The 19,987-nt window shown below is 41.4% G+C and overlaps 1 protein-coding gene across 11 annotated transcripts in view; it reads right to left on the reverse strand.

Moving 5' to 3' along the window:
• Nucleotides 1-19,987, reverse strand: part of kmt2d (lysine (K)-specific methyltransferase 2D) — a 207,723-nt gene that overhangs the window by 153,526 nt on the left and 34,210 nt on the right. For 10 of the 11 annotated variants that reach the window (XM_067976637.1, XM_067976644.1, XM_067976647.1 and 7 more), the window contains 2 exons: nucleotides 8,422-8,512; nucleotides 1,036-1,171 (listed from right to left, as the gene is read on the reverse strand). In XM_067976637.1, coding sequence (XP_067832738.1) covers nucleotides 1,036-1,171; nucleotides 8,422-8,470 — 185 coding nt within the window. In that variant the 5' untranslated portion in view covers nucleotides 8,471-8,512. Of the gene's footprint in view, nucleotides 1-1,035; nucleotides 1,172-8,421; nucleotides 8,513-16,549; nucleotides 16,847-19,987 lie in introns of those variants that run through there. The other variant, XM_067976638.1, reaches the window with a different exon arrangement.

Here is a 19,987-nt window from a genome sequence, read left to right on the forward strand (position 1 = left end):
TTTATTGAAAGCAGATGTAAACATCTGGTAAGACAGGTAAGAAGCAATTTTCGGACCATTACAGAATTTTTTTTTATTTGTTCATGGGACATGGGCGTCGCTGGGAAGGCCAGCATTTATTGCCCATCCCTAATTGCCCTTGAGAAGGTGGTGGTGAGCCGCCTTCTTGAACCGCTGCAGTCCGTGTGGTGAAGGTTCTCCCACAGTGCTGTTAGGAAGGGAGCTCCAAGACTTTGACCCAGCGACGATGAAGGAATGGCGATATATTTCCAAGTCAGGATGGTGTGTGACTTGGAGGGGAACGTGCAGGTGGTGTTGTTCCCATGTGCCTGCTGCCCTTGTCCTTCTAGGTGGTAGAGGTTGCGGGTTTGGGAGGTGCTGTCGAAGAAGCCTTGGCGAGTTGCTGCAGTGCATCCTGTGGATGATACACACTGCAGCCACAGTGCGCCAGTGGTGAAGGGAGTCAACGTTTAGGGTGGTGGATGGGGTGCCAATCATACGGGCTGCTTTGTCCTGGATGGTGTCGAGCTTCAAGAGTGTTGTTGGAGCTGCACTCATCCAGGCAAGTGGAGAGTATTCCATCACACTCCTGACTTGTGCCTTGTAGATGGTGGAAAGGCTTTGGGGAGTCAGGACGTGAGTCAGTCGTCACAGAATACCCAGCCTCTGACCTGCTCTTGCAGCCACGGTATTTATATGGCTGGTCCAGTTAAGTTTCTGGTCAATGGTGACCCCCAGGATGTTGATGGTGGGGGAATTTGGCGATGGTAATGCCGTTGAATGTCAAGGGGAGGTGGTTAGACTCTCTCTTGATGGAGATGGTCAATGCCTGACACGAATGTTACTTGCCACTTATTCTTCTCCCTCCTTCTGACATGATTATTACAGCCCCAAGCAAATTATGAAATATTGACATTGACCATTCATAATCAGCACTACTGGACTAAATGAAGTGGAATTGTGGATTTCCCTCTCCCAGAAACTTGAGGAATGCACTCAGATCCCCAAGCACCTTCTATACATTTCCCTTCTTACCTGCACTGCTCCTTGTGTTGCTCTTTCAAGACAGGCTCTGAAACTCCTTCATGTTTTGAGCAGCTATGAGATGCAGACGGATCAGCTTCATCTTCTTCTGCTAAACAACTAGTTTCAGCAGAGTCAACGTTCATAGCTGCAATAGAAAATGAAACTGTTCTAACCATTCACTCTGAATGCATTATAAACTATTTTAACACCATTTCAGAAATATTCTTTGCAAAATCATTACCGACTTATTTTATGTGCTTTGCTGAAGATGTTAAACTATATACCAGTTAATGTTCATTAGCTATTGGGATTATAGTCTTTTTCATTCTTTGAATGAATGTGTCATCCAAATGAGAGAAAATATGGGCCACTTTCCCTTTAAGTCAGGCTACATGTGGTTTCCACCAATCCCAGGAATGTATACATAAGCCTGATTCTGGAATCATCTCTCATTTCTTTTGAAAGAAGACAGCAGCAAAGACACCAAGTTGGTCAGGAAGTTTAGAATGAGAAATCCAAGTTTCCGCTAAGAGACATAAAGAAGGTAAAAATGTGTACCAGGTCAAAGTGAGAACCAAGATGCAGTTAGGGAGGAAGCTTTGTACATAGAAACTGAACAAGATTCAAAGAACGAGAAAGACCATATCCAAGGTAGGAAATTTAGCATTCTTACTCATTTGTTGGAATTCTACATACAAATGAATTATAATCTGCTACCCAGATGACTCAATGGGTAAAGACGTGAGCAACTACGGCATAACAGTTCGCTTTCTGGTCGAATTAGCTGATCTCAGCCACGATGGCAGTACAGATACTACAAATGGCCTCGACAATCCAGGAGAGTATGAGAAAAGGGAAAAAATCACCCAAGATTCCCACTCCGGATAGCTACTCGGTATGCACACGTGCTGGAGTGTGCATTTCAGGACTGGACAAATAGCTGGTCAACATTCACCAACTTAGGTTCAATGAAGAATGACCACTTAGGCAAAGTATTAATTAAGAGGTTATTATTTCCCATTGAACCTCATCCAACACAAGTCACTACTTAGGGGAGGGCAGAAACATAATTGTACCAAATTGGTACCAAAAAAAGGTGGGATTCTGCAACACTTATTGTAGAAGCCAATTTGGAGCCCAGCAGTGCCGAAGCACTTATTTTGAGTTGTCATATCCAGTCAGCTGCCTCCAGTTTGAATTTGTAAAAGCATATGCTTTACTCCACATAGCTGCTTTGTAGATATTAAGAGAAACCCATTAAATACAGATAATGGCCACAGAACAAGCAGAATGAGCCTGATAGTTCTTCCTTATGTGGCCAGGAACTATGAAATACATTCAATTGCCCATTTAATTAAACATAGTTTTGTAATGGATATACCCAAAGATTTGTTCCAAAACAAGCCACCACTTAGAATAATAGACGTCCTTGGTTTCGCCTGCATCGAATGCAAAGGCTCCACGTTTACTAAAGTGATGCATCCTTTCAAGGGAAGTGGCATATGCTGGCAGATAAATGTTTGCCGCAATCATTCTCCGTGGAAAATTTCCAGGTTTACACCTGGGGTGATTAACGGCAAATAAAGTTCAGTACAAAGATAAATGTAAATGAAAAGAGGAGTTATGTATAGGCCATGGGTAGGAGAAAACTAGCTACGGAAGAAATTCAAAGAAACCTAGGGATGTTAAGTGACTCACTGCTTCGCCATGTCTAAATAGTATGAGGTAGCAAAAAAAAAGCTATTAGGATGTTGAGTTATACTCTCTAATCCGTTGAGTTCAATTCTCAGAGGTCATGCTGAATCTGCAGAGAGCTTTGGTCAGGCCATATTTGGAATACTGCATACAATTCTACTCACTACAATGGAGAAAATCTCCGAAAGCTTGTGAATTTAAAATAAAATTGCTGGACTATAACTTGGTGTTGTAAAATTGTTTACAATTGTCAACCCCAGTCCATCACCGGCATCTCCACATCATGACTACAATACAAAGGGCCAATCAGTTCAACAGAGAATGGAGAGATTCCTGGCATCAGAAGGAAGAGCTGACAAACCATTTGATAAGCTATGGAACTTCAACACTGAAAAGATGACATCTCAGGTGGGACATTATGGATGTGTCCAAGATAGCAGAACCAAGAGTAGAATCAAGCGACGGCAGTCCCATTGAGCTGGGCTTTGGAGGAGGATGGTGAGGTCAACCATCTCAAAAGCTGCAGAGATCGAGAAGGACGGGGAGGGATAGTGCACCCTGGTCACATTCACAGAGGATGTTGTTTGTGATTTTGATTAGGGCTGTTTCAGGGGCAGAAACCTGATTGGAGACTCAAACACGGAGTTGCAGGAAAGATGGCACGGGTTTGGGAAGCAACAACACATTCAAGGACTTGAGAGGAAAGGGATGTTGGCGATGGGGCAATAGTTGCAAGGACAGAGAAGTCAAGGGTGAGATTTTTGAGAAGGAGGGTGATAATGGTGGTTTTGAAAGGGAGAGGGACAGCATGTGAGGAGAGGGAACCAGTCACAGTGCCAGCTAGCATGGAAGCCAGAAAGGGAAGTTGGGTGGTCAGCAGTTCAGTGGGAATGCGGTCAAGGCACCAAGAGGTGAGTCCTATGGACAAGATGAGCTCAGAGAGGGCATGAACGGAGATAGAAGAAAAACTAGAGAAAGGTACAGATTCAGGGCTAGGGTGGGCAAAGGTGAGAGGGGGTGGAAGCATTAGAGGCAGCTGACTGGAAGTCGTCAATTTTAGTGACAAAGAAGTCCATGAGCTCCTCACACTTATTGTTGGTGAAGGTGGAGGGGGCAGGGGACAGGGATTTAAGGAGACAGTTAGTAGCTCATCTTTGCTCTACAGGATGATCCTGGAGTAGTGATGATGTGGAGATGCCGGTGATGGACTGGGGCTGTAGTGGGCGGTTTTAGCAGAGGAGAGCGAGACCAGACAGTGCTTGACGGGGTCCAGCCAGATGTTGTGTTATGCTGCAGATATGTTCAAGTTTGCACCTCCTGGAAATGATGGAGCAAAGCTGGAGGCCATACCAGGGAGAACAATCAGAATGAGACAGAGTAAAAGTTTTACTGGGGACAAGGGCAAAGGTGAAGGAGAGGGAGTTTTTGAGCAGATCAACAGCTGCAGAAGTATCATGGTGAATGGAGGGCCAAAAGCTAGACAGTTGGCAGTTTGAAAGTGCAATTCTAAATGACTTGAGGAAGTGTTTTTTCCAGAGGCAGACACAGAAGGTAGTGGGGGTGATGAGGGATACAAGAAAAAGTGATCAGAGATAGCCTTGTCTGTGATCAAGACCATGGGGTAGAGAGCCCACGGGAGATGGCAAGGTCGAGTGAGTGGCCGGCCGTGAATACGAGTAGGAGAGTTTATATGGAGGAAGAGGTTAAGGGAGGACAGGAGGGCAGTGAATCCGAGGAAAGAGGTCAAGGTGAGTTGAGATGGAGAATGAAATCACTGCAGGTGAGGAGTCACTCAGTGCAGAGGCTGAGGGAGGATATCTTTGTGAGAAAATCTTAGATGCACTCCAGTGTCCCAGGGTGTTGGTCATGTCCATCATCCGAGAAGGTTTAGCTATAGTCGTCTCATGAAGTGATATGCATCCAATACCACAATACTGCTGCTACCATCTACCCAACAGATCCCCATAGGACACTGAGCCTTGACAGTTGTTTTGAGGAGGGAGGAGGAGAGAGGGGGAAAAAAAAGGAGCAATCACTCAAGCAGCATAGACATGAAGGGGTCAGGCAGTACAAGGCTATGCTCAAAGTTGTCTCCTTCCCTAGGGACTGCACCTCGACATGGTGAGAAGGATTGCATGCGCCTGTGATCCCGACAACTATGCTGGTGGAAGTACAACTTCTGGTAGGGCCACCCAAACCAGACAGGTCGAAAAGTAGGAGCCAGGCTAAAGGCAGTCTGCCGGTCCACTGGTACAGGTTGAGTCAGGCTAATGACCTGTCCATGTAAAAATGCCTTTTGTTACGGAAACTTCAAGTGTGGAAAACCGCAATCTGCTGGATGTACGGCAAGATGATACTCCAATCGGAGTCAAATATCTTGATCTGGACAGACAGCAGTAGGCACAGGAGACTAACTAACTGGCTAGCTCTTTGAGAGTCAGTGCTGGCACAATTAGCTTAATGGTCTCCTTTGGTGATGCAAAGTTTAATGATTCTATACTAGTATTTCTGCTTTTTACTTTTATAAATCTATTTAGTAAAACGATTTAACTTTGGCAGTTAGAACTCAAGTCAAAGGTTAGCGCAGTGTTTTTCTGCCACCTGCTGAAAAGGATCATGTACAAGCACTGGATAAAACTAGCAACTGAAATAAATTGAAGAGGGTTCTCTGTTCATGCGATGAATTTCCCTAAATATCTTGGCATGTGAAAACACACTCTGGGAAAGAAGGGCTCACCTACAAGAGTAGTCAAAAACACAGAAGTCAAAATTATCTAGGGTAAATTAAAAACCCAAACATAACATGATCCTCAGTGTCCCTTCCAACCAGTCCCATTGGAAAATGCAGCAATGTTACTTTTTGTAAGTGACTAAAGTTGAACAATATGATGTTAAATTGCATCTGGTTTACATACATTGACATTTACAAAATTACACAAATATAAATTTCAAGAAGAATAAAAATTAGAGACGTCAATGTTATCCTGTAAACATTCACTTCACGCATCTACAAATACAGGTTTGCGTCAAGGGAAAGCTTAACAATCACTTCAAGACTCCATCAGAAAACAGGTTGTATTTGTTTATTGTGAATTACAACTTGGCATACATTTGTATAGAATGCTCAGCAGCAGCATTTGTCATTATAGATTATGTGGCATTACAACCTACACACTACAGGGGCATTAATTTTATCAGTATGTTTTTCAAATGCAAAATAATCTGAAAATACTGGTCCCACTTGTTAAAGACATTCAGTTTACAGCTGCCAGGCACTTAAATTTGACTACCTGATCCATTAATAAAACATGAGCTATGTTATGAGCACACCATTTTTTCCCTGCTCATGGAGAAAAGTCCTATAGCAGGTGGATTATGGCCAATTTGCTCTTCCTCACTCAAAGCTCAGCAGCTGTAACCAGATCGAGAGATCTGTATTGTCCTGTATGACAATAACGTCCGATTAGGTAGTGTCTTCCACCTAGAAAACGTCAAAAGTTGCTTTATTGGTTGGCGGGGGGGGGGGGGCCTTTTTTAAAAAAAGGAATCGATGCTGAGCAACGGTGGGAGAGTTAGAACAGGTGATCAAAACTAGGTTGAAAAGATGGGTTTTAAAGAAGATCTTTAAATGTAGAGGAGTAGAGGTAGAGGGGTTCAGGGAGGGAGCCCCAGAGTAGGGCCGAGGAGGTTGAAAGCTGTGCCATCAGTAGTGAGGTGAATGCGAGGATGCGGGGAAAGAGATGAAATTGCACAGAAGACCAGAATAGGAAGATCAAAGGATGTGGAAGGGGACGAAAGGTTGGAGGAGGTTGCAGAGGTAGGGTGGGACGAGACAGTGGAGGGATTCGAAGATGAGGATAAAGATTTTAAATTCAGTGTGTAGAGGGGACAGGGAACTAGTAACGGTCAAAAGGGAATTGGATATATATACACTTTGAAAGGAAACATTGAAGGGCTATGGGGAAATACTAGGGAAGTGGCACTAATTGAATAGCTCTTTCAAAGAGTCGTCCCAGGCACGATAGGCTGAATGGCCTCCTTCTGTGCTTTAAATTCCATAATTCATGGGGACAGGGAGCCAATATAGATCAAAGAGGATGGGGGTGATGGACGAGTGGAACTTGGTGTGGGACACCGGAAAAGAGGGGTCAAGAGCATTAATAAGGGTTTCGGATGTGGTTAGGGGGTGGTATGTTGTAGTAAAAAGTAGAAGTAAGTGGCCCTGGTGAAGGGTAAGATGTGGGCTTTGAGCAGGATGCCAAGGTTTTGCAAGGAGAGATTCAGCCTGACCAGGTAGCTGGGGAATCATAGAATGGTTACAACACAGAATGAGGCCATTTGGCCCTTCAAGCCCATGCCAGCTCTTTGTAAGAGCAATCCAGTTAGTCCCATTCCCCCGTAGCCCTGCAAACTTTTTCCCTTCAAGTATTTATCCAGTTCCTTTTTGAAAGCCACGATTGAATCTGCTTCCACCACCCTTTCAGGCAGCATATTCCAGTAGCTGGGGAAGGGGATGAAGTTAATGGCAAGGGAGCAGAGTTGGCAGCATGGGCCCTAAACGACGGCTTCAGTCTTCCCGATGTTCAACTGAAGGAAAAACCGACTTCCTCAAGCTGCAGAGAATTCGCATCATGGTCTGGTATGCAAAAGATCACTTCATTATTCCTAAGAAGCATTTCCTGTACCTATATCTGCTTAGCTGTTGATCAATTCTATTTAGTCAGCTTGACACTTCAGTTAGGTATAGACCGGCAGAGAAATGTCTTTGAAGCCTACTGTAAGTGGCAGCTGTATGCGGGTCAGCAAACACCATTTTGACCACAATGTAGTAATGAGATCATTTTTCATGTCTTTTGTTTCTGTGCATCTTCAAAGGATACTGAATAGCATATGTGACCCAGACTTTCTCCCAGTCAGGAGTCATTCTGATGCCAATAGCAATTAGGCAGGCTGGAAACTCCATGTACCACTGAACAGCCACACAAGATGTAAGGAACAGTGTTTCAAGGGTCAGTTTCATGTTACATGTTAGTGCAGGAGGTGCGCCTTTATTGTTCTTGGTTATTCAGAAGAGTCAAGAGTGTCTGCAATTACTGTAAATCTACTGGTTTTATTTAATACTGCTAATTCATCTGTTTATTGTTCAATCAATCTGACTAATTCACAGCCTAAGCCACAGTCTGATGGTATTTATTCTTCCATCTATTTGAAGTTGAGGAAGCAAAGTGGCAGCATGTGATATATCCAGTAAGCTGAAACACAGAGACAGTGGTTCTCTGTTTGATCTCTAGGCTTACTACATTTCCCTAGTTGTTGGGCAAGTAAAGGCACACTCCGAGTTAGAGAGCAGGTGTTTTCTTGGTGTATGTTTGGGTGGGTGGGGGAGAAAAGAGTGTGGCCTGTGTCACAAAATGAGGAAAACATCTAGTGTAAATACCAAAAAACGCAACACACAACTAAACATCAGAGACAGTCTGAGAGCAGAGGTTGTCGTGGCGTCCGAAGTAGTGGTGAAAAGATACAGAGTGTCGTCAGCATATGAAAGCTAACAGATAAACTGTTAAGCATTCAATCTGCAATAGAATATTTTAGTATTGATGCTGCTCCCAAGTTGTCAAGTTTTCATAGTCAACCATAAAGTACACAGGTTTAGTACAGAATAAGTACATGCAAACACACTACATATGCAATGAGCCATACCTGTGGCACTTGAGCAATGGTCCTCATTACTCGCATCCATTCCATCCATACTGCACACTCTTCCCAGAACCCACACCCCTTACTGAAACACCTGAAAAATAAATTGGGAACAGTGTTCTTACAAGCAAACTTAAGGCAATATTTTTTAACAGAACAAATATCATATGCTAGCATTTTATTTTATCTTTGGGCGGATTGGGGGGGGGGGGGGGAAAAAGAGGAGGAAGGAAGTGCACTCAATCTCTATCAAAGTACAGGCTCCATATCCTTAATGAATAATTCCCATGCCAACCTTTCCCAATCAAATGTACTCAACATTGAGCAGTGTTAAAAATATATAGAAACCCGGACAGAGGCAGCCAAATACCACGATCCAATCATTTTTCAAGCAAAAGTCTGATTCTCATTATTTTTACATAAATTCAGCATTCAATACATGGGAACAGGAGTAGGCCATTCAGCACTTACAGCCTGCTCCACCATTCAATTAGATGGTTGATCTGTACCTTAACTCCACCATCTACCTGCCTTGGTTCCATATTACTTGATACCCTTGCCTAACTAGTATCTACCGATCTCAGTCCTAACAATTTCAACTGACCCAGCATCTACAACCTTTTGGGGGAGCCGGTTCCAGATTTCAAAATTTCACAACAAATCAGCTCAAGCAATTAAAAGTAAATGAGCAGCAATGGACTTGAGATGGAGTAAGAATCCACTAACATTACACACAAGTTGACAAGTTGCTTTGTTTCTCACCTTGCCTGTGCAGGAAAGTAACTTGTCCCTGACTACATGGTGAGTGTTTGCCAATTGCAAGTATTAAAGGTAAGAACAAGAGTATGTCATTCACCCCTCGAGCCTGTTCCGCTATTCAGTTAGATCATGGCTGATACTTAACATTCTAGCCTAACAAAAATCTATCAATCTCAGTTGTGAAATTTTCACCCCAAGCCTCAACAGCTTTTGGGGGATGAGTGCTCCAGATTTCCACTACCCTTTGCATGAAGAAGTGCTACCTGACATCACCCCTGAACGGCCTAGCTCTAATTTTAAGGTTATGCCCCTTGTTCTGGACTCCCCCATCAGAGGAAATAGTTTCTCTCTATCGACCCTATCAAATCCTTTAATCATCTTAGACACCTCAATTAGATCACCCCTTAATCTTTTATACTCGAGGGAATACAAGCCTCGTCTATGCAACCTAGCCTCACAATTTAACCCTTTTAGCCCCGGTATCATTATGATGAATCTGCACTGCACCCCTTCCAAGGCCAATATATCCTTCCCGAGGTGCAGTGCCCAGAACTGAATGCAGCACACCAGATATGGCCTAACTAGAGCTTTCTACAACTGTAGCATACCTTCCGCTCCCCACTCCCCAACTTTGTATTCCAGCCTTCCTGAAATAAAGGTTAACATTCCATTAGTCTTTTAAATTATTTTTTGTACTTATCCACCAGTTTTTGAAGTGATTTCTGTACATGGACCCCTAAATCTCTCTGCTCCTCCACAGTTCCTAGCTTCTCACCATTTAGAAAATACTCTATCTTTCTTAGGTCCAAAGTGGATGACCTCACACTTTCCCCCATCGAACTCCATCTACCAGTTTTGCCCACTCACTTAATCTATCAATTTCATTTTGCAACTTTCTGCTCCCATCTACACTACTTACTGTGCCATCTAACAGTGCCGTCAGCAAACACGGATATATGGCTCTCTGTTCCTTCATCTAAGTCATTGATAAATATAGTGAAAAGCTGAGGCCACAGCACAGATCCCTGGGGGACACCGCTAGTCACATCCTGCCAATTGGAATACATACCCATTATCCCTACTCTCGGTCTCCTATCTTCAAACCAATTCCCTACCCATGTCAATAGGTTGCCTCCAATTGTATGCGCTTTCACTTTTGTTAACAGTCTCTTATCTGGAACCTTATCAAATGCCTTCTGCAAGTCCATGTAAATAACATAGACACTCCCTTATCTACCCACTTTCCAACAGGGTCACTTTTCAATTGGCTAGCAATACTCCATAAGCTGCCAACTGGGAGTGTTGAACAGAAGATAGAGCACTATGAGTCATGGAGAAGGTAATTCTACCTTCCTGTTTGGAGAACATGCAAACATCCCAAAACCATGCAAAAAGAGAGAAAATGGAAAAAACTGCGTTTGGAGTCATAACATGATATCAATTCTCTACCAATATTTCACAACATGTTATGCAACAGTTAACATTCCACAATATAGGATTTGTTCAGTTTCAGAAGGCTTTTAATTAAAAAAAATTCTCACCAAACATTTATATTCACTAATGTGGTCTACAAGAGCTCAGGAATCAAGCAATAATCTGTAAAGATTTGTATTTATTCATCTAGACACCAACACTCACTTATACTTGAACTTCACGCTAACAAATGAGACACCATTCTCCTTATTGGGGTGGTGGATTGGTATCTGGGTTGACCATCAGTTTGGATGCAAAATGCACATCTGTGGCAGGAAAGAAGGTGGAAACCCACAGCTATCTTGTTTCAAGCCACGTGACAGGAGCCAAGCTAAAACACCTTGAAAAACTAAACTCTGCTAACAGGCCATCATTGTGGGATTCTTTTACAAAACTGAACAGCAGGTGCAGAAGGCTTTACTATAGATTTGCAAATTTCCATCAGTTGTACTTCAAAGAACTATAAGCCCTGTGGAATAATTTTTTCTAATTGTACACTGGAGTGCAAACTTTAACTTCCAACTCCGTTGAGAAGAGGAGCAGTTCAATGTGCAGTGGTTCTCTCCTCCCTTCTTGTCCTTCTGCTGCATTGAGTAAGCAGATAAAACTGCTTTAAAAAAAATCAGTAAATTGTGTAAGAATAAGCACGCATTTCTGTAGCTTTAAAGATGTCTGTGGCCATGGTGAAAATTTTTGTGGCAACTGGCTCACAATGACATTGGAATTCTAAATGGACAAGCACATTGGGTCACCAGATATAATTTGCTTACAGAAAACAACACCCAATTTGGTCAAATTCACATGATACTAAACTAACTGGAGGTGGACTAGAGGTGCAGCCGAGTCTGATAGAGCAAAGAAACCATAAAAGGACCTGGACAAAACAGGCAAAATGGGAGACATATTTACCCAAAGAATAACACTGAAGTAATTAGTGGAGAGGCTGCAAATGGTCGTGAAGTGATAGACTTAACACTTAGCATGTCGTCATTGCAGGGCAGCAACCAATAAAGCAAACTGAATGTCGAGCTATGTTGCCACATCAGTACAAGTCTACGGCAGTCATGTGGAAACTGCACAGTACTCTGGTCATATCATGCATCAAGTATTGCATTCAGTTCCGATCACTGAGACATAAAGGGAAACATTAAAGTCCTGGCGGCAGTACAGAGAAGAGCCACAAGGCTGATCCGAAGTGTCAGAGAACCAAGTTGTAAATAAAATTCTAAGTAGAATACAAAAAGTAAATTTGAAACATTGTTTTAAATCACAAATGTAGGACAAGGAGAGATAAATATAAACTGGTAAAAGACAATTTCTGGAGTGATGTCAGGGAGCATTTCTTCATTCAATGATCAATATCTTGTTTCCACTACCCTACCTGGAAGACGATTCAAGAACTCTGAAATCAGTTAGATGCTGTGATGGAGGGGGACCATAGATTTTTAATGGAAGGGTGAGCTAGATGTGTCAAGTGGCCCCATTCATCTATCCTTTGTGATCTTTGTGAACTCTACATAAGCATACCAAAACGTTGTGATGCATCAGAGCATCATAGTGAGGAGCTGGAGTAATTGGGCAATCAACTGGTCCGATCAATCATTGCCTATTTTTAAAACTGTCCTTTTGTACATCACAAACCTTACCAGGAAAAAATTACAGTTAATGATAACTTTTTCAGGCAAATGTTAAGTAACATTACTTGATTCCAAATAGCAGAACTATTAGCAAATCAAAAAACACTAGACCTATTAACTGTACAAAACTTATTTGATTAAAATAAAAATCAGAAAAATTACTGACTTCAATTACCACAGAGCGCAGGATCTTGGGACACATCTCAAATCATTCATTCACTCAGTCCTGTTGACTGGTCCACCATTTCACTTTTACCAATATTAGTTACCCCTTTCAAACCCAAAATTTGCTGCAAACAGTTCCCACCGGCTACCATTTTTTCTGGCTGTGTTTTTCACATTGCTGGCCTGTACAAACCTTCCCAACATCAGGAAAGATCCAGAGCCATTCAACTTAAGTCATGATTACGACTTCTGGGCATGCACAAGCTTGAAACAGTTCTGCACAATATAAGCTGGCCCTGCTTGTGCATGCAGCAGATGGTATTGCTTTGTGTGTCAAGATTATAAATAAAGTAGCCCAAGTCATACGCTCAACAACTCAGCAAACAGCTTTTTCCAATTGTGATGGGATGTAAATTGCCCTCTTTCATCAGAGAAAATAAAGTGTGATAAACACACACCGGCCTTTTTGATCAAAATTTTGATGAATACATATTAGCCAAGAAAATAGTAATCAAATCAATCTTCATGTCAGTAGTCCAAATAACTCAGACTATTTATTCTGTTCGTTATTTATAGTAAAACTGTAAGTGTGTTATCCTCACGTTTAAAATTTTGCTACGAATAGTGAACAGAGGAAAACTTCTCCCATCGCAGCTATTTGTATATAGTTTAAACAAAATTGCAGTGTCCAACCTGCTTCATCATAAACAGTCAAAACAGACTTATAGACCAGTCTCCCTCATTCATCGTACTGCACAAAACTCTACTGGTTGTAGTAAAATGAAACTGGCACATCAAATACTATTCAACACAACACATGGAATTTAGGAAATAGTTTGATAATTATCTTTTACTGAAACAGGTACAAAACATCTTCAGCATAAACAGTTCAGAAAGTGCACTGTTCTCTGCCTAAATTACTAAAACCGTTGCCTGCCAATTAGTACATTTTGCAATTAGAAACAAGTATTTATGTAGCAGACATACAAAGCTTCCCAAATCTCCACCCCCCCACACACCCGCCACTTTCAGCTCCATTCTGAATCATAAGTTGCAAATTTGAAAAATTGTGATGTTTGCAACAAACCAATTCTTCACAACTATACAATGCATACAAGAAATTTCCATTTGGGATCTGGGTACCACATAAGATTTGGACAAATGTTTCAGCTCTGGGATTTCAGTTCAAACTCAGCCCAGACCGGCTGTAAGGGACTTACGTTAAATGAATTTGGGTAAAATTATCCCATGCATAAGTCCATACAACAAAATTCCCTACAATCTGACATCAACTTGCAGTCTCACTCAAAAGCCATAGGATGGCTGGTGCAGTTAATGTAAATGTAGTAAATTACCAGTGTAGTTGGGACTGTTTGGAGGTTGGCCTGGGAGTGCTTGATGTTGACGCTAGATGCACAAAGGCAAAAATAACATTTAATATAGCTACACTTATCTTTATCCCTCATCTTTATGAGCAAAAAAATGTAATTGCTCCAAAGAATTGGTAATTCATTGGAACATCACTTCCCAAGCCCTTTTAAAAAAAGACACAAAAGCTTCTTTTTAAAAAAAACATATAGGGTATACGTAGAGAAGATGTTTCCACTTGTGGGGCAGTCATAAATAGAAGATAGTCACTAATAAATCCAATAAGGAATTCAGGAAAAACTTCTTTACCCAGACAGTGGTTAGAATGTGGAACTTGCTACTACATGGAGTAGTTGAGGCGAATAGCATAGATGCATTTAAGGGGAAGCTAGATAAACACATGAGGGAGAAAGGAATAGAAGGATATGCTGATAGGGTTAGATGATTTAAGATGGGAGGAGGCTTGTGTGGAACATAAACATCAGCATAGACCAATTGGGATGGAATGGCCTGTTTCTGTGCTGTAAATTCTATATGGTTTCTAATCCATTTTCAATATTCATCCAGTTTCTCCATATTTACCTTAAACCTCTTAGCATCACAATTGCAACCACAAATGTGTGTCCATTTGTGGAAGAGGAGGCTGTTCTAGCACTAGCTGGATTCAATTCAAAGCTAGCCCTGCTAAGAGGGATTCAGATGCATGCTTGATCAGCCTTCGTTGGATTTTTAAAAATAAAAAGATTTAAAAACCAACTGTTCAACCCCCTGATAACTCAATGAGTAAATGAATGCTGGGGGGCAGCTATCGAGGAAAAGGGGAAACAGGCAGGGTCCCTGCTCCCAATCACTATCTTTGTTGGAAATACACATGTTGCCTTTGCAGTGATGTCTTCATCCTTGCAGACACATGCAGCACTCACCCCAACAGGATAGGGAGAAACAAAACAACTTTAGTCTGCAAGTGCCCTTCTGAGAGAACCCAGTATAATTAGTACAACTTCACTGAAACATCCTAATTCTTCATACGGAGTCCAGATTACAGCACGAGTAACTAAATGAGTTCCTCCAATTTCATCGTTAACTTTCGGTGAACCAATTTGCTTTGGAAGCATTACAAAACAAGCAATGACGATTTCAACTCCTAAATGTACAACATTTCAGGACGTTTATCTTGAGGGGGGGCAAAGTAAAGAACTCACCTAATTATTTCCTGTTCATATCTTTTGCAAGCATCAGTTACAGTAAAAGGAAAAAGGTGCAAACATACAAAAGATCAAAATGACCATAGGGTGCAGTTCTTTGCTCCTCCTGAATGAACATTCTAATAAGTCGAACCCTGCAAATCTTAACCGGGTAGCTTATTACCCAACATGCAAGTTTAGCAGTATACAGTCTTGTATGGCACTAGAACGGGATAAGAAACATGAAATTACAGAACATTGCTGTAAATGTAAACTATCTCCATTATGGTGTGTAGGTCTGTGCTCCATTTTCTGCAAAGGCAAACGTGCACTTTTAGTTTCCACTACCACTGCCGTTAATACAAATATTAAGTTTAGGGTTTCCATTGCAAATAATGGGAATTGATGCCATTTTACATTTTAAAAGCAATTCCCAGAAAAATCACACAATAAACTGCAATGCAATCTGCCAGCAATACAAAAGCACAGCCAAAGCACTAAACCTACTCACAAATCATTTCTATCTATATTAAAAGTAAAATCCACATATTTAAAAAGCATAATCTACTTAATTGCAAAATAAAACCCCAATTTCCTGTAATTCACCTTCTGAAGCAATTGAAATCTGTTTACATGCAAGCGAAAGCGTCATGCAACATCTGCTCACATTTTGTTTCTGGAATGAAATTCAAACTACGGTAAACACAAGGACAGAGTAATTGTATTTTGAATGAGGTGCAAAAAAGGCCACTTTCATATTACTGTGTTTCTAACAAGAGTAAAACAAGAATTGTCTTTAAAAGTGGAAGTATTTTCAGTGCAACACAAAAAAAATCGTAATATTTTGAGAAAACACAAGATTTTAAAATCACATCTCTGTATCGCTAATCCTGCCTGAAAACCCCGTTTACACCAATCACCAGTTGAAAGCTGAAGTTAAGCCCTCTCCTCCTCTAAAATCAAAAGCAAATTCCATTTACAGAACAAAAAAAACAGGGCAGTTCACGTCACCGAACACTGCACAGCGTGCAACATTGTACTGTCCCTACACAAAAAAAAACTCCTCGCTCTCAAGCGACACGGCTTTTGCCGCCACAAAAAAGATGCCCACTATACAGACCACTCACAATACACTCCTGCACTTTCGTGCAAAATCCATTACATCAAACTACTTTTGAATATACAAGAAAATTCAGTGCAATCATTTCTAAAGCGTACCAAATTCAAAATGCAATAACTGAAACAAAAGGTCACACAAAAGTAATTGACCCGACCTTATTTGGGTTTGTGAAGGCCGACATGAAATGATTAAAACTCTTGAGCTATTCATAGTTTTTTCTACCTTATTCTGATGCAAATTATCTCGTTAAAGAACATATTTTTATTTTCATAATATTGCAACATAAAAATGTGACTTCATTAACTTGACAGCGTTACGAGCCAGACTCTCTAAATATAGATTTTTTTTAAAATCTACCCTGTTTAACATTTAACAGATTGCAAACCGCCAAATCTGTAATCTATACCGATGAAAAAAATATTTACCTTATTGCTTGCCCTGTGCCCCCCACACTCCACAAATCCCAGCGGAAATTCCCCACTGCATGGCTGATCCCATTCCTCGTATAGAAAGCTTTATGACCGACATTGGCCTCGGGCAGCAGGCTCCAGCTCGGGCCCCGGCCACTCCTCACTCTCTCCGGCTTCGGCCTCAGTGCTTCCTGTTACAAAGTAGTCAGAAACATTCAACAAAACCCAAGAGGGAAGGGAAACAAATAAAGAAATAGTCGATCCGACCAAAACCGACAGAAAAAAGAAACCGAGAAAAGGAAAAGTGAAGAGAACCAAAAACATCCACCGGAGCGACGGAAACGTCATCACTTCCGTTCCGGTAAGAAACAGTAACCCCCCCAAACGCTAGTTCCAGTTTAGGCGAAGATCCGAACAAAATACAGAAATACAAATTTTTATCTTATAAATGCAAACAAAACGGGAGGGGGGGGGGTCTATGACGGCCAGCTTAATCGCTCAATTTTATAACTGAACCTGCAAACACACACAGCGACGAATCAATGTAATAAGACGTCAAGTTCCGACAAGAAACCCTATCCCATCCGTTTCCAACTAGAACTGGGAAGGTTCTCAGGTAGCGAGGCGCATCGCAAAATTATTTAAACATATCGAGCTACCTTTTCGAGGAAGATCTATTACACTGGCTACTTAAACAACATTTATGAAATAAGTGACACGGAAGCCTACATAGATATGTACTAAAAAGTGAAACTAAAAAAGTAGAACACATGTCGATGGACTAAAATGCTACTAACACAAAGCATCTCGTACCAGCGAAACAAAAGGACTGATTGGAAACGGTAGCTCAAATCAACGACTCAACTGTAGTTAGCATTTTGAAAAACAATTTTTATGTACACTTCCAAGATCAAATGAAAACGTAGAGATTAGAAGCAGGAATACTTAAACCAAATAATTATAACGATATTAATGTCAACAAACCCCTTCACATTTAATTTCGATTTAAGCTAATACTGTACTTTTTTCACTATCTATCTCCTACCTGCCATGCAAATCATAGTACCTAAAAGCAGGAAGCATAGTAATAAGCAGTGTCCACATCAGTTTTTTTCACTTGTGTGAAAATGAAAGGTATATTTGGCATCATCTCACCAGCATAATTAACTTCATTTAAGTACAGTACTGTGTGAAATTCCTACAGTGATCTGGTGCTACCACTTTTGACCAGGTTTATTTCTGCACAGCTCAGTCAATATGTGAACCAGACCATTCACAACCTCTGCGTCCTATTTCACCCTGAGCTGAGTTTACACCCCAACCTCCGTAATATCGCTTGTTTCCACCCCTGCCTCAGCCATCTGCTGCTGAAACCCTCATCCATGCTTTCGTTACCTCCAGATTCGAGTATTCCAATGTTCTCCTGGCTGACCTCCCATCTTCCACCCTCCATAAACTTAAAGCTCATCCAAAACTGCTGCCCGTATCCCAACTTGCACCAAGTCCCATTCACCCATCACTCTGCAATCGCTGACCTACATTGGCTTCCGGTCCAGCAACATCATGATTTAAAAATTCTCATCCTAGGGTTCAAATTCCTCCAATGGTAACTACTATGATACAACGGTCTCATCCCTCTATCTCTGTAATCTCCTCCAGCCCTACAACCATCCAAGAACTCTGCGTTCCTCCAACTCTGGCCTCTTGTGCATCCCCCGCTTCCTTTGCCCCACTATTGACAGCCGTGCCTTTAGCCGTCTAGGCCCTAAGCTCTGGAATTCCCTCCCTGAACCTCAGCCTCTCCACCTCTCCTCCTTTCAGAACCTCCTTAAAACCTACCTCTTTGACCAAACTTCTGGTTGCCTGTCCTAATGTCTCCTTCTTTGGTTCAGTGTCAATTTTTGTCTGATTACGCTCCGTGAAGCGTCTTGGCACGTTTTACTAAGTTAAAGATGTTATATAAATGCACGTTGTTGTTCTTGACATTTTCTTGTATGAATTTTATATGTTGAGTTTCTAGTCCCATGATTTACCCTCACTTTTCCAGATGTCAAAACATTAAATTAATCTGGGACAGTTCTCCACTTAGGGACACAATGATAACGGAGGAAAACATGGCCTGAATCACCATCCCATTGTTAACTAGATTGGGCATTGTAGAGAAAAAGCCTCGGGGCGGGGGGAAGAGACTGAATTAAGGAGAAAGAGCCCCACCCTAAACAGCCAAATAAATTTGCATTTCATCACACTTTTATTATAAAATCTCATGAACATGAGTTGGGCTTTCAAAATGCTGCACTTCAAATCAAGACTTAACCCGGAACTGCTTTTTAATGCAGTATTAAATATTGTTCTCAGTTTGACTGCCCAGCTGCTTCCTTTTCCTCAGTGTTGTGGGTTTTTATTGGGAAATTCCTCCAACTGCCAGCATATAGATCCTCACTGCGGTCATATCTTTCCTAGTCTACATCTGCTGTGGCCTTAAGGTTTGCCCTCTCAAACACTGGTGCAACGCCCGCAATAATTATTTTGTTTGAATTGACCACTTATACTAATGTCCAGGGATAAATTTGGTGTTCCATTAATACCAACACAAACACGGTCATTCTAAGAACCAAAGCTAAATTTCAACTTTACAATGGAATGCAAACTGTATAAACAATGTATCTGCATTACAGATAAGAGATAACAGCAATGAAAAGAATGGCAATAACAGCAGATGTAATATGGGTAGAAATTAGTAATGGGGCAACAAAGAATAACATGCAACTGTTACCAACCATAGGCTGAAAATGAACAGAGTTGTTTGGAGAAGAGGCTGGAAGAAACTGTAATGTTATGATCATGGAGGAATTTCAATATTAGAGCTAAGTGGTCAGAACACACAAGACAGGAATGAAAGGACTGTTTCATACAAGTAATCACTGACTGCTTTTCAACACAACACATTAAGCAGAGAACTACGGCAGCTTCATTTGATTTCATATTTACAGTGACCTTTGTTTAGTTCAATTAAATATCATAATTGAGAGCAAAAGTAGTTGTGATACAATACTTAAGAAGACCATATCTTAGAACTAAAAATAATTTTTAAAAAATCCTCCCAAGTCACCAATCACAAGGTGACTTGCTTCAAGCATGCCTGCTTCCTTGGGCTGCCAACTAGTTATCTCCTTGGGCACCCTGGACATGTCAATCCAAAGTTTGACCTGGTCCACTGAAATGACATGACTGGGTCATACTTTAATGCTCTGTCCCCTGATTTGCTGGAAAAGTGGCCTCTGGACCAGTTTTCAGCCAGATAAGGGGCACTACAAACATCAGCAGGGGTCCCACACCTGATAAATATTCAGTGATCCCTGCTGTAAAGTGGAGTGTGTGATTGTTGAGCGATGGCAGGATGTTCAGTTACAATGGCACTACAGTTGGATATCCCATCAATACTCACTATTC

The sequence above is a fragment of the Heptranchias perlo genome, chromosome X (genome assembly GCF_035084215.1).
Source record: "Heptranchias perlo isolate sHepPer1 chromosome X, sHepPer1.hap1, whole genome shotgun sequence".
NCBI lineage: Eukaryota > Metazoa > Chordata > Chondrichthyes > Hexanchiformes > Hexanchidae > Heptranchias > Heptranchias perlo.